The sequence below is a fragment of the Numenius arquata genome, chromosome 11 (genome assembly GCF_964106895.1).
Source record: "Numenius arquata chromosome 11, bNumArq3.hap1.1, whole genome shotgun sequence".
Classification (NCBI taxonomy): domain Eukaryota; kingdom Metazoa; phylum Chordata; class Aves; order Charadriiformes; family Scolopacidae; genus Numenius; species Numenius arquata.
The window spans coordinates 28,633,219-28,649,061 of NC_133586.1; the positions used below are offsets into that span (position 1 = coordinate 28,633,219).

A 15,843-nucleotide genomic window follows, 5' to 3' on the forward strand; every position below is an offset into this window, starting at 1 on the left:
AAATAAAGACAACTGTAACCCAAACATCCATTTAACTCCTCCTCTGCCTCCAAGCTAGAAGATCGTGAAAAGGACACATGAATATGAACATTAACCTGCTTATCCCTGCCAGAAAGCAAAAAAAAATTAAGGTAAATAAAATCCAGTACTTTATCAGGTGCAAGACATTTCATCTTGCAAGGTCTTGTGAATTGTAACCATTGCCTTGTAAGTATACTATTAGACTTGGTTTTCACACTGTTTTCAAATTCTAGAAAATTACACAGCAGAATATAATAAAAACACTTGTAACCTTCAGAAACACAGTAACAGATTTAAGTATCTAAATAGCAACCTTCTGTTCTCCCAGAAGTGAATAACAGATGTAGTCCAAATTTGAAATGTCGCTCATATCCATACAACACCAGCTACGTAGCCTGACTGCAGCTATTCTGTACGTCTCACCTGTATTTGCAGAGGTCACCCATACTTCTAGCAACTTTAGCTCATCTAAGAATTCTGCAGAAGGCCACAATTCCTGACTACTTCATTTTTAAAAGATTAAGCATTCAGGCTTTCAGCACGTTTGACCCCCTCAAGAGCATTTAAAGCAAACCTACAAATTAACTGAGTGCACTAAAGGTAGCACATAGAGCATGTATTAAGCTTATTTTGGCAGTTCTTTCTGAACAGACTGTTTTGTTCCTTATAAATAATTTCTTCACATGTAGAAAGCCCACTTTGTTGAGAGATCTTGCCTCAGCTCCAGAAAACTCTTTGTAACTTACTTGGATTCTGCCTTGAAAAACATCTAAATACACACATATGCATAGGTGCTTATGAGCATTATTAGCATTCAGACATCTGGATTTCAAAATTCACACGGGATTTCATATTTTTAGGAAAGAACAGTTGAACATATTACAGTAGATGAGAGGAAAAAAAAGAAAAAGCAAAAGAATAACAAACGAATTTTCCAAGCCATTTCAATTAACTGTAACCAGCTTGTTTCCTAATGTTTCCTAACGATACGGATCCTTTTTGCAGTTTTACTACAGTTTCAATTTGCTTCTTCATGACTGTTTATGGAACCCAGACATAATCCTTAACAGAATGATTACATCATCCATGACACTCATATGATGCTTTCTTTGCAAGTACAGAAATGTGAATGAACTGCAGAATCTGCCCTTGAATGTAACTCTCAAACCATGGAATCTCCACAACAATCTCAGGTGAGTGCTCTGTGCCAGCACATCCCCACATATTGTCCCTGTGCACAGAGGGCGTCATCTTCCACCTCCAGAACCAGCGCCAGGAATGGCAGCTGTTCCATAGCAACTCTAACCCACCAAAAAGTAAAGCATGTGGCAAAATTGGGAGAAACAGAGTATCCACCAATTATCTATATAAGCTATTCAGAATAGCGCTTTTTACCTTTTCTTTTTTTTTAAAAAAAGTTTTAGTCAGACACTTCCACTTTAGATCAGTAGAAACACTATTTTCAATGTGATAAAGTGAACCCTTTATGTAGGTTTGTAAAACATTCTTCTTTTTGCAGACAGCAATTAACTTCATATTTAATGTTTGTTTTTTGAAAGAATGCACAAGTCTCACAGTATTTGACTACACTTCAAAAGACACTACATTGGCACAGCTGAATGAAAAAAAGAGTAAAGCTTTAGACCTTCTATTTTAAATCTAAAAAAGTCCATTAACAAGAGCTCCACAAAAACTGTATTTGCATTTTTCAGGATAACTATAAAATTACTTTCAAAGCATTTAAAAAGCATTAAAACATTACTCACAATTAAGGGATCATCTCGTCCCATTGTAATAACAGTTCGGTTCACGGTGCGTAAGAGCTGTACCATTATTTCTTGAATATGGTGATAAGTTGATGCCTGTAAATGAAAAAAAAGCAGTTTTAAATTCAATCCACATCTCTTGTAAAAAAGAGAAAAACCCAGTTATGTCCATGTTGACAGTTTAAGTTGTATAATATAATCACCCTATTGAAAGAATGACACTAATTCTTCTTGCTTACACTGCGCCTTAGTTCCAGCAATTTCAGTGGAATACTCATTTCAAGGGGCACAGTCAAATTTTAGCTCTTTCTACCCCATAACTGGTTTTTGTTTCAAGCAGTCACTTCCCATCCCTCACTCAAGGGACTTCCTGTTTTGCTGCTGAGTAGCCTATACCTTAATAGCAACAACTTGGCAACAGATGGAGGCAAATTGTATCCTAGTTCTCAGGGTAGTCTGGAGCTCAGTAACATTCTTTAGCTTGCAGTCACAAAGTTAATAATTATTAAAGTAGAAAGTCATCTTAATTTCACTTTGCAGCTCTGTGAGGGCACAAACTAAAGACGGTCTGCTCTTTAGCCCCATTGCCAAAGCATCAGTCACGCTGGCTGACTGAGACTGCGCTACAGACCCACCTCCTGGCAGCACCAAGTTTTCACTAATCTTTGCAGCTCAATGGCAAATATTCACCAACTGCGAAGATTGTTTTATTTACAGAGGTCTACACAGCTTTTTGATTTTGTTTTCAAACCATTTTGTATATTTTTCTTGAACTTGGATTATAGCAATATATTTTATGATTGTGCACTTCTGTCCAAAAGTAGTCTGCCATCTCTTATTCCAGAGTATTTCTTCTATTAAATAATTTCAACGTTTGCTTTTAAGTGTAGAAGATTTGTTAGCCGTGTACGTTGAGGAACAAAATTTAGCATTTTGTTTCAAACAAACATTCTCAACTGCTGTAAGAATGAATCCTAGGAGAGGAGAGACCTATGGCAAGCCACCTGCCATAAAATACATTATTTTATTGAGCTCCCAGTTAACACTGCAGTAGAGGAAAGGTGAAGCAACCTAGAGTACAATACATTTATACAATTACACACCCTGATGCAGAATTTTCCATTTCTTATTGTTTATTAATTGGAAAATAGAAGCATCAGAACCAGAAACTGCATTATTTGTGTAACTTACTCCCCATGACTACAAAAATTAAACACAGCAATTATGTATACCTTCATCTTAAGCATAAATCAAGACCCTAAAAGTTGTATGGCTATGCCTATTTCAGCAGTTGGGTTCAGAACAATTTTGAGGTGAACCCTTGATCCTTTCCATTTACCATGTGCTACTTCTGAGTGGTTTTGTTGCATACAAACTAGATCAGTTTCAGACAAAGAAAAACTAGAAGCTCCTTGACAGTGCTAGAAATTAAGACATTAGATTCATGATCAATGTTTGGGTCACACCAACATAAGGTCCGCCAGCATGTTTCTAATCCGTTTGCCTTCGGAAAGCCGAGCCGTATGCATAATGGTGATGTCTGAACCACAGCATGAGACCATATCTCGCTCTGAGTAAGCTCCCCAAGCCAGGTACAACAGATTTATCAGACACCCCACAACGAACCACATGAACGTAGTGGTACACTCGTGTTGTAACACATCCCTTGCCTTGGCTGCATAGGCTGTTTTGGTAATATCTACATTAGTGGGGAAAAAAAAAGCACCATTAAGGGTGAAGCCACATTAAACAAAGTAAACATGGTATAGATTTTTATTTTTTTTTTTGCTGATACTTCTTAGTGTTCATTTGAAGGTATGCAAAGCCATCTGCTATAACAGTGGCTACCTTCTGACGACAGTCCCTAAAAGCACTAAAACTCATAGCATGTAGTTTGCAGAGAGTATTTTCACGCAGGAAAGATACTATGCCTCACTGTAAGAACTGCAAAACTTAAACAGCTTTCTGATCAGAACTCTGTCCATGCAGCTACCATAGCCAGTGTAGAGAGAGAAACCGGCAGCTCAGCTGGAATTGTTACCTGCAGCACTGCAAAAAACAGTCTATGAGTCTATGATTTGGACTCTGTTACAATTCAAGATATATTCATTAATCATAGCTGTGCTTATAATATTGATTACCACTATAATTAAGCAAAATCAAGAGCCAAAAATCATAAACTATGTAGTAGCATCTTCACACACTTTCCTTGGGCACAGGGAAGTCACTTAATCATTAGCTTGCCTTTTTTTAATTCAGGAGGGCCTTTATAATCTAACTTCACTTCCTTCCACATTTCAGGATGTGCTATACCATTATTAGCAACATTTCAGAACTTTGCATTATAGTTTTAACATTTAGCTATGACTCCATTATTGAAGATGAGCTCTATTCTGAATTCACAAGTAGCGCATAACACACCTGTCCTGGAAAAAAATAACATACACTTAGGCATGCGAAAGTTATTTTCTGCTAAGCCTTTGAATTTTCAGAGAAAAGTTAGCAAATGAATTAAAATGGTTTCTTTATGAAACCGAGACTACCTTTTGTCTTGATAATCTAAGAAACAATTAAGCATTCAATACTGATATTCTTTAAAAAATAGCCTTTTCATACACTACCTATACCCAAGATTTCAGCTTTTATTTTAATGAAGAGCTTCTAGCTTCAGAAGACAACCTAGTAACCCACTGTAACATGCACTTTTTAAAATCATAATTCACTTCACAAGGATGACATCTGTTTTTTAGTGAAACCTGGAAAACCCACCATTTAGCTGCAGTCCATTTGGTTAAATGTAAGACATTTCAGAAGCGAAATTAACAACTTGTATCATATATAAATGCTCCCTTGGAAAACATGAATTGTATTATTCCATGTAATGGAAAATAATCATCAAAAATGTACACTTGTTTTCCCTGTTGAAAAGGGTTTGCTAGGTGACCAAGGCATGTAGCAATCACAGCTCATAGCGGGTAAGCAGGCCCGCAGTTGGAAGTTCTCTCACAGAACTCAAATGCCTTCACATCCATTGATGGGATGGATGGCACACACTGGTACACACAAATTAGTTAATAGAAAAACTAAACCAAACAAAATTTCCCTCTTTTAAAAAATATCTGTGCAGGGTAATAGCAGTTAGTGTTCGGTTTAGCTTTTGTGTTCTATTTAAACTTCTACAGGGTTGGGACAAAAATTGGAGTAATTCTGTTGTGTCAGAGTCAACCATGCACTTCAGAGTGCTCAGAATATGACAGAGTGCTCATTTGTTTGGACAGTGACAAATACGGACTAACTGAATGGCTCCTTCACAATTACAATATTACACAACCTGTGCTTGAGATATCCACTTGGAGATACCTCTTTAGACAATTCATTTCAGCTTTCCCAGCTGTCTCCCCTCTCAACCTCTTGCCCAAATCTAGCCTACTCCCTGGCATGGGGCGGAGCAAGAAGCAGAGAAGGCCTTGACACTGTGCAAGCACTGTTCAGCCATAACCAAAGTCTTCATTGGTGTGTTATCAACACTGTTTTGGTCACAAATCTAGAACACAGCACCATATGGGCCGCCATGAAGAAGACAAACTCTATACCCACCATATCCAGTATGTTCGCTCTCTTACGCATCCAGATCTATAACTTTGTGTTCCCCCTCTGACATACACACAAAAAAGAGCACACATAAAAGGCCAAAGATTTTTTTTTTAAACCATATAATTCATAATTACACATGGTTCTGACTGAAAATTGCCTGCAAAACAACTTAAGGTAACTGGCCCTAAAAGAATATGCATGTTCCCTGTCAAAATTCCTTTTTAAATTTTCTTTTGCTAAAGTCTTAAGATATGCCATAAGTTAGGCAAATGCTTTACAAATTTCCTTACAGTTCTAAAATGCTTCCAGGCTTGTTTGCTAATATCATCAACAGCTTAAAATGCAGCTGCTGCCAATTACTGACTTTGTGCACAGAACAGGAAAAGATTATACATCTCACTTCCACTTGTGGTCTCAACCAAGATTTTAGATTCCAAGAGAAAGAATTCACCATTACTTATAATCATGTAAGCACAATAAATAAAAACTTGTTCTGATACAGTAAATATTAAACTATAGAATATATGTCAGATTAGAGACAATAACTACTTATGAAGGGCTGTCAGATCGCACGCATCAAAGTTGTTGTAAAGGGGGAAAAGGAAGTGTTCTTAATTAAAACAGAAACAAAAGGTCACGGATCTCACTGCGACCTTCATCAGCGACTCACTTGCAGTTCTGAGCTTTATCTGTATTTCACAGGTGCTGAAAGCACAGAGTGTTTCAAACTATGAAGCTAATTTTAGACATGATTCAGTCACCTAATGTCCAAAAGTTGTCTGCTGTAGAGGTAATTTAAAATCAAACATAAGTATCTCACCCAGACGCCTAACAATGACTGCCTAGTCATAGAAATAAAGTCCTTACCATAAAGCAGTGTTCTTAATGTACTTCCTACCTGCAGGACCCAGCAGCCAGACAGCAGCTGTTTGAACACAAGGACCTGATGATTCACATGTTCCTACTTGCCAAACAGTAGAGCAGAGCTGGTAACATCACAATAGCTTTTTCTTTGACAAAGAAAATGCATTCTTCATAAATTCTGTGATGACTTCAAAGAACACCTCACAATATAAATTTTGCCCACGCAAAACACAGAACTACTGCTGCTCCTTTTCTGTCCTCTGTGTATATTCTACTTCTGGTGATTTTCACAGAATAATTCCAACGCAAAAATATCAAAGTTAAGTTTACAAAAAGTTTTAAATACTAATACAAACCCAGATTTCTCTATCGAGATGGAAAAATGGAAGAAATATGGACAGGATGTTGGTGTTTCCAAGACAGCTTACAATTAATATTTTAAAGTAAGTCTGCTGCTAACGCCTCAAGTTTTCTCCTCCAGCAGGTCAAATCATCCATTTTCTTAGAAAGATGCTAAGAGATGCAGGAAATGAATTGTCCAATAGAACATTGTGTTAATCTTAAGGTTCAAGTGCAACCCCACACAAAATAATTTGGTTAACTACCAAAACAATTCTCCTTATCTAGATTACACTTAATAAAGGCATTGTGAAGGAGACCACCTACATACTACTATCAGAATAATTTGGTCATGTAGCGAACCTTTTCCATTTCCCTGTACGAGTGCGGGATACAAAGTATTTCCCAGTGCAAGTCAAAACTGTATATCCTTGAAACAACATCTTTCACTTTAGCTGGAAAGCAAACATCTACGTTGCACTCAAGAGAAATCTGCACTGTCTCTTAAAGACAAATTACTGTCTCATGCCTTACATACTGCTGTATTGAAGGTGCTCCCTGCCTTTGGTCTTTTTTTCTCCTTCAGATAAGTCATCTCAAAAGCAGATTTTTAGTACTAAAGCAGGACCAGTGTTTAGCATAGCTGAAAAAAATGAGACCGTGACCCATGGATTCTCTGTCAAGGAAAAAAAAACCTACTAGTGATAATCAAGCATTTGTTGTTGTATTTAAAAAAAATTCTTACATTTAATGACATATACCTTAATATATTCTAACATCCATATTGTCTCTGATGAGCAATTGCATTGCCACAAGGCATGCCAGGGTATGCATTTTTCTCAACAGAAGCATCTAGCTCTTTTGTTAATGTTCCAACTATTCTACAATGTTTCTTATACTCATTAATATGATGCCTCCAGACGGGTCGTCATATGCTGATACCACCACTGGATTTAAACCTACTCCAAGGGACTTTCCTGCTTATATTACAAATTCATCAGTATTTATTGCAAACTGTAGATATCTGTATCTGTAGGTAACGACCACCCAAACATCTCAGAGAATTGCCAGTTTACAGGTTACCTTCCTTAAAAGAAGCTATTGTACAAACACCACTTGTTTTAAACAAACGTCGATGTGGTTGGTTTTTTTAAAATGCATCTGTTTAAAATTCTCAGCAATTTTCCTGACACAATGGGTTACATGTTGCCTAAAAAGCCATTGTTTGTCATAATGCAAAAAGGTTTGCCTGTCTACCTCCTTCAATAGGAGTAAAAGCACAGAATGCATTCTATGCTTTTAAAAATCATCACTCTAGACAAATTACATCATTTTAATTGGATTGTTAAAAGACTGAAGTCCAAACCTGTGAAGAGTACAATCACCCATTAAACCTCTGGTCCCCAGCTGTGTTTAAACATACACATCATAATGATTGGTAAAAAAAAAAGCAACCAACAAAACTTCCTATTATTAAAGATAACATTCTCCTCAATGGTAAAATGCATTTGATTTTAAATACAGCTAAGAATTTGCTCTGTATCAAGGGAGGACTGAAGGGAAAAAAATTAAGAGCTTTTCAAAAGCTCTCAGCAGCATGACACTAGCCAAGTAGTTTTCAACAAAAATGTTCCCAAATGAAATCTGAAGTATTTGTCTAATTATTCTTTTTAAGTCCTTGAGGCATATGTACATTAAGGCATTTGCAGAACTGTCCAAAACCAGCAGTTACAAATCTCTCAAACAAGGAATTTATTGAATCAAACACTTGTTTTTCTTCGGTCATCTTTGCACACCATTTAAACCTTTTTTCTATAGACATTTCTATAGGAAATTTATCAGTTCAGATATAGGTCCCTCAAGCTTTCTTTTTACCAATATTGAGGAATAAAAAAATGTAAAAAAAAAAAAATCTATCCACACTTTTCAAATGTTTTTTTCCTCAAGATGGAAACTTACAAGACTTTCCAAAAACGAACAAAAGTATTTATTAGCAAGAACTCTACTTAGTAACTGGCTTCGTGCCAACAGTCACACTTAAAATATGAATATGACACAGGTTGAAAGGGCTGATTTTCTTCAGAAACAGTAATTTGAGGAATAAATAAAATGTGATGCCTTTTAAAAAAAAACTACGTTTTCAGGTGTTTCTTCTATGGAAAACAGCCCCTCGTGTTTCTACATCATTCTAGATATATCAGTTCCTATTCTTGGCAACTGGACAAATTAGAATCTACAAAATAGCCTTCAGACTTCATGGGGCTACATAAATGTATATCAAGCAACAAGAATTCAACTTCTTCATGCTGTTGTGCATATAGCAACGTTCTTGCTCATGCAAACGTGAGCTACAAATCCATGTTTTCAGTAGGCGCTAACAAGTCTTTAACATATCAGCTACTGTTACAGCAACTGTTAAGTTTGAAAAGAAACGAACTAAATTTATGTGGTACACATGCAGAAAGTATTAATCCATCTTGCTTTACAACTGTTTTTGACCTTTTAAAGTAATGAAAAGTAATGAAAAAGTAATGAAACTGGTTTACTCTACATTATAGCCCTATAAACTTGTAACTTCACTCATCGCCCTGTTATGCTTTCACCGTTTCCCTTACAAATTCCATTTGAAATTCAAATGTTTCAATCCCTCTTAAGTATCACCTTGTATCGATCCCTCCTAAAGTGTTTATGTCTAAAACAATGAGGAAAATAGCTCAGAATACACATGAGGATTGCCCTGTGCAAACAGACAAGCCTCTTCAGTTTCAAACTCAAAGATTTTTATGAAACCAACCAACATGCTGTAATGATTTCATTAGTAGAAAATGATCTAAGGACCTATAGAGAAAAACAACTAAAATGACAACTTGCCTTTATCCAAAGCCTACAAAGTTTGAACACGTGTATTCGAAAACTGTAGCTCAGGAGAAATCAGGACGTATTCATAGGAGAAATTACAGCTTTCCTAATGTAATTAATTAGGAGGTTTTCTCAGAATAAATTCTTCAAATTATCATGAAACTTCATCCAATAACCTAACAGTCATTAATAAGCGAGGGACTCAAATCAATTCAATATCCTCTCAAATGAGAAAAGCAACCACCCAGATGACAATTTCTACAGTGCTCCAAAACTTCAGGAGCCTGAGAAAGAAACTACAGACTCAGTGAATTACAGTAAAGACTAATCTGTTTTACAGAGACCTTGCTGAAAGCACAAATCATAACCTGAGCATTTCTGTGGCCTTCTCTGGACCCGCTCCAACAGGTCCATGTCTTTCCTGTGCTGAGGCCCCAGAGCTGGACACAGTACTCCAGGTGGGGTCTCGCCAGAGAGGAGCAGAGGGGCAGAATCACCTCCCTCACCCTGCTCGCATGCTACTTTTGATGCAGCCCAGGATACGGTTGGCTTTCTGGGCTGGGAGCACATTGTCAACTCATGTCCTGCTTTTCACCCATCAGTAACCCCAAGCCATTCTCAGCAGGGCTGCTCACAATCCCTTTATCCCCGAGCCTGTACTGATACTGGGCATTGCCCCGACCCAGGTGCAGGACTCCACACTTGGCCTCGCTGAACCTCAAGAGGTTCACACAGGCCCACTTTTTGAGCTTGTCCACATCCCTCAATGGTATCCCACCCCTCAGGTGTGTCAACCACACCACACAGCTTGGTGTCATAATATTCTAATTCATTTCAGTATGTATATTCCATTGAACTTTACCAGTCAAGGCTAAAAGCACCTAAACATTTCCTAGGAAAAAACCGCAGCAGCCTCACTGCTTTTAATAATACTATGGTGCTTAACAGCAGCTGACTATTTAAAGAATATAAAATTGAGAAATAAGAAAAGATAGCATGGATTTCAGTACTTCATCTTTAATACCTCAACTGCCCTTTAACTTAAGTTTATGAAAAATAGGAGAAAAGTTCAATTTGCCACTGACTTGTATTAAAAATTTAAATGAGATTCATCAGCATCAATAATTTACTACCTAATCAGCTCAGGCTTACTGCATACTTTACATCATTATTGATACTTACAGGGTCTTGACAGCTCAGAACCTCCAGGATGCTATTGAGTAATTCAACACAGTACTTCTTCTCTTGGACCTGGAGCTGCTGATCATCCTTCTGTTCCAGTAATTCCTTCAGCTCTTTTGTAATCACAGGAAGCAGAATGTCCCTGCATTCTGAAAGAAAGCAAATTATCTTAAGAACAAATCTAAATCAAATACTACTTGCAAATAAACCCTCCTCCAAAGAGTGAAACCCAACATGCTTTAACTACGCTACAGGACACTACAGTCCCTTCCAACGTAGAATTGTTGAATTTCCAATCACGCCTCAGGGATACTCTTACACTTGTACAGTATTTTTTTAAGTCAACAGTATTTCTCACGTATGAAAAACACAAATTCCTAATACAAATAATTTGTTTTAGTTAAATTCTGAAGGCTGTTTAGCTTGTCCCAAACACTTAGGGACAAATTATTCACTTTGCATACAAAGCACCTAGAAAGAAGCTGTGTTTAATTAGTGATAGGATTTTAACGTAAGAAAAATACTAAACTATTTAAATTATTCTTTCTGAAAATAAGATACAAACAACAACAGAATTGTTCTACGTGCATCATTTTGAAACATATGTTCTAAGAACACATAAAAGAATGCAGACAAGGAAAAGACTAATGAAAGGCCTACCAAGCCAGTAAGAGTGCGAGCTATGAATACATTCATCCTTATTTAAATCTAAGGAAGCTGACACAAATAGCAAGTTACATTTCAATCTCATGTCTACATTGACTTTTTAAGACAGAGGTGCTTGTAGGAAATGTTGGGATGACAAGCTGCACAAATCTGAAATAACTTCAACGAAGGCACTGTCTGTCTGGGAATAAAAGATACAAAAAAAATTTTTTTTCTCTTTAAATTCAACTGATACATGACATTGAGTGATTTAAGTAGCAACCTACTTGTACAGTGCTATGTAATTACAGAGTACAGTGCAACAGCGTGAATAACACTGAGCAGATGCTTCAAAGATTTGTTATATTTATGAAAATAACCTGGGACGAAAAAAAGAGCTAAATGTAGCTTCAAAGGTTCCACCTCAGAATAAAATTTGTATAGAACTACAGAAGCGTTCTAGTCACAGACAGTGAGCTCAAGTTCTTACTCATTTCCACTCAACTGATTTCCTATTGCTTAAAATTCTTGTCTGTCTTAACTCTTGGGAAAAATATTTGTATTGCCAACTGGATACTATTTTCTCTCAGTATCACATATCACAGTTTCTGAAAAAATAATAGAACAAAACTAAAAAACTTTTTAATTACTGCAAACAAAAATGAATATGTGGCCTGTTATTTCTTCTGTTAAGAATTAATAGAACACCTTTACCCGGACTTACAGCATACTCACTGATAAACTAGTGGAGAGTGAGATGTGGTGAAACTGTATCCAATGGGATTTAAAACAAGCCTGGGGTTCAGAATCCCCCAAATAAGGGTGCTAAGTACAGGAAGACAGGAGGGTAAAAAATGAAAGAGAGGAAAAGAATGGGAGGTAGATTATAAATTTCTGAATTTCGGAGATGAAGCAGCAGAAGCTATCCTTGCAGATTATTCTTATTTCAAATAACAGCTCCAAGCCATATAAAACCAGGAGCTTTTAATCACGTCTGAGGGGCAGCATAATTTCTTGCCTCAGAAAGTATCTCTACTCTTGGTAATGCCAAAACATGAATAAAAAGCTATGTATCTGACTTGCGACAACCCTTGTTCCAAGCTACAAGAGAAATCTTTCTCAGTGACTAAATTACAAACTCACTAGTAAAACAGCAGTTAAAGAACACATACCAACTCGAGACCTGTTCAAAGAGAAGCATAAAAAGGAATTTCACACAGCTTACAGTTCATTTATGTACCAGGTTCTGCACACAGACCAGCTTCCTGCACTTAATGCGGGCCACAGCCTACCCCTCTGATTCAGAAACCAAACAGCTGCACTTACAAAGCGCTCAGTAGAGTGCACCAGCAGGTAACACTAACGCTCCTAAAGCACTTCAAGTGTGGATTTGTGTCCATGGAGACAGCGGAAAAACTCCCCTCCAAGAGTCATCAATACTGATAGATTCCTAGTCACCAGCCGTAGACATCAAACATTATACAGTTTTCTGAAACTGAGATGTAATTTCATAATCAGCAAATTCTGTCTTTATTTGCTCATATGAACCACTTTTAATAACTAATTATGAATGCAACAAATGTCATTAGCTTCTTGACCAAAAGCTAAACCAACGAAACATCATTAGCAATGTTAAAAGTAATATGCAATACCTTTAAAACTTGCTGAAATGTGATAGTACCTTCTTTCTTTTATAAGGAAAGGTTTTATATATTCAGTCAAAAAATAAGTAAAAATTGTAAATTAGATTAGTACCTACCTAGTTTTGAAAAAGCTCAAAAATAAACTTTAATTCTGTTTTCATTGCAATCTGTGGAAACTGCCCTTCAACAGTCAAAGGTTATTATTCAGAGGGGAAAGAGTTTATAGCATGATCAGTTCAGGATTCAGTCATCAAGGTTCTGACCACTCCAAAAATATTTAAGATACTTTTTCCTTTGGACATCACATCTATTGGTAACCGATTTCCATTTCATGAGGGTTATGAAAAAGAGCAAAAGTGTATTAGTGAAAACACCTGCTAAACCTACTAGTATAAACCCCACTTCTCTAAAACAGTAATGACTGTTTCATTCCCACTGCAGAGTTGGGCTGTAAGAGTTATTTGCTAAACTTCTAACTTCTCCACGCAGTCCATATGCTGCTGAGAGAGAAGCTGTATGGCACTTCAGTGAGACACACGGAAGGAACTTGCTTATGAAGTTGCAAAAGAGAAACTAAAATGGAACTCCAGTGGATTTCCAGTTTGTTACTGAAAGATGGCATGCATTTAACAGATTTTAAAGTGAATCAGACATAAAAAAAAATGGACTCAACTGAAACAAGCAGTTCAGACTGGATATAAGGAAATACTTCTTCCTCGTCAAGACAGTCAAGCAGCAGAACAAACAGGTTGCCCAGTCTCTATCCTTAGAGATTTTCAAGATCCAACTGAGGCAAGGCCCAGAGGAGCCTCGTCTGACCTCACAGCTGAGCCCATTTTGAGTGGGAGGCTGCCCAAGACACATTCTCATGTTCCATCCAACTTGAACTATTCTATGATCCTTTACTGCAGAAACTGTTCATTAATGGTAGCATAGCTTGGTGCACTGCAGATGACTGACCAGTGGTTAATCCTCAAAAACAAAAGACAGCAGCCGACTACAATAACAAGTAAATGCCAGCGCACAGCAATAAATTCATAGGAGACTGCTAGATCTTGACTATTTGGAAAATGAATGGAGACTGTCAGAAAGTTAGGAACAAAGATGTATCCTATATATACACCTATATATGTAAATCATGACATTTTTAGGGCTTGCAATTTTTGTCACCCATAGACTATAACATAAGGTTTCCTACACCAGAAGAGATGACATCAAAATCATGCCTCTAAAGACAGATGGGAGAAACCTATTTCTTGGCAATTCGGTCCGTATCGCTTGCACAGCATCTCTATAGAGGCAAAAAAAATTGCTTCATGTCTATTTAACTTGTATGAAAGTACACATGCAGCAAGCATTGAGGGACACCAAAAATTCAATTTTTTTCTGATACCCACTCCAACTCATCTCTGTCTTTGTCTCAGATTCTCTAACCACATGCCAGATATGCTGAAGGAATGATTCATCACAAGCTAAACCCCCACCTTTCCTATAGCATTGTGGATCCAATACATCAACCCAAAAGACAGGCAACAAAGCTCATCTGCCTACAATATCACTGTACGCACTTGTCTGCAGTTATATCTATGTCCACACATGGCACCGCTTTGTGCCATATGTTCTCTGCTCTAAACCTGCTGTGTACAAACTGCACTTTTTATGAGGATGCATAACTATTACTCTAACATTCTGCAACAGACACAGTAACGGCTATAACTAATACAACATGAAGATGGACATATTTAGACAAACACATCCAACTCTTTAACTAATCTGCAATCACATGTCATCGGACTACAGATTCCAAATCAACAACATGCAAGAAATTTAGCAGGCAACTGTTTGCTTATAACTACCATTCTTCAAAATAGTGCCTTTAAAACACTTCCACTTCAAAACAATCCGTAGGGAGTGCTATGCTAACAGGCCTGTTCCTAACAACAAAGTTCAAAGTCATATCAAATTACCTGACATCTCAGCCACTTCTCACCACTTACAAAGAGGATGGAATGTTATATGCACATACCGGTTTCACATCTGCCAGGATAAGCACACTGATTGCCCCCCACTCCTCCAAAATAATATCCAGCTCAATTTTTAAACCATTAGATCTCCTTTGAAACATCTGACAGCTAGCAAATAGAAAAATTCTCTTTGAGTAGCTTTTAAAGTTACAGGAAGCAACTGGATAATAAATCATAATAAAAATCTATACTTAATGAGCTTTATTTCAAAAGTAAAGTAAGAGACTAGGCTGAACAAAGTCATTGCTCAAGGGGAATTCTGTATTTTAGCTAAAATACATTTTACATTTGTACTGATGTTGAAAAAAGCTAGGACTTCAAAGTAGGTGTTATATGTATATTAATAACTACATTACATCTGATTTCACATGCCAGTCATACCTATTTGACCAATAATGAGTTACAAGTTGCACTGGACACCTTACAAAGGAGTGAAAGCAAACTTCATTGAATGTAAAACTCCTCCACAGCAGGGTTTCAGACGCCATCTAAAACTTTCCTACCAGAATACAAAATTCCCACTGTCGCCTATAACTCATTTAAAACACAGGCACACGTGTATTTTGGTAGAAGAAATAAGTATTTGACATAATTCTTTTTCTGCACAAAGCCATTCCACAATTCTTAAATATTAAGAAAGCAGAGCTTCTTGCATAGACAAAGTTCTCCTATTGTACCGAGAGGACAGCTGAGGCAGAAGGTACAACTGGTTTCCTCCAGTTTTAAGAGCTAATTACTCTGCAAGCTTCATTACTCCCAGTTGTAATTTGCATTATAAATTAAAATTTGATCCATATTTGATACATACAGAATCTATTAAAAGGACTTAACATATGCAGCTGATTAATTATTTACAGTGCATTTTCAGATGTGAACAATGTTGAAGTGCCAAGGTACATGGAAATT

The 15,843-nt window shown here is 37.0% G+C and overlaps 1 protein-coding gene across 1 annotated transcript in view; it reads right to left on the reverse strand.

Annotated features, from left to right (window-relative positions):
- The window catches only part of DOCK2 (dedicator of cytokinesis 2), a 188,001-nt gene that overhangs the window by 111,318 nt on the left and 60,840 nt on the right, over window positions 1-15,843 (reverse strand). Inside the window, exons 26-27 of the mRNA XM_074155774.1 lie at window positions 10,626-10,774; window positions 1,788-1,883 (exon numbers count right to left, since the gene is read on the reverse strand). Of these exons, the coding sequence (XP_074011875.1) occupies window positions 1,788-1,883; window positions 10,626-10,774 (245 nt within the window). The remainder of the gene's footprint in view (window positions 1-1,787; window positions 1,884-10,625; window positions 10,775-15,843) is intronic.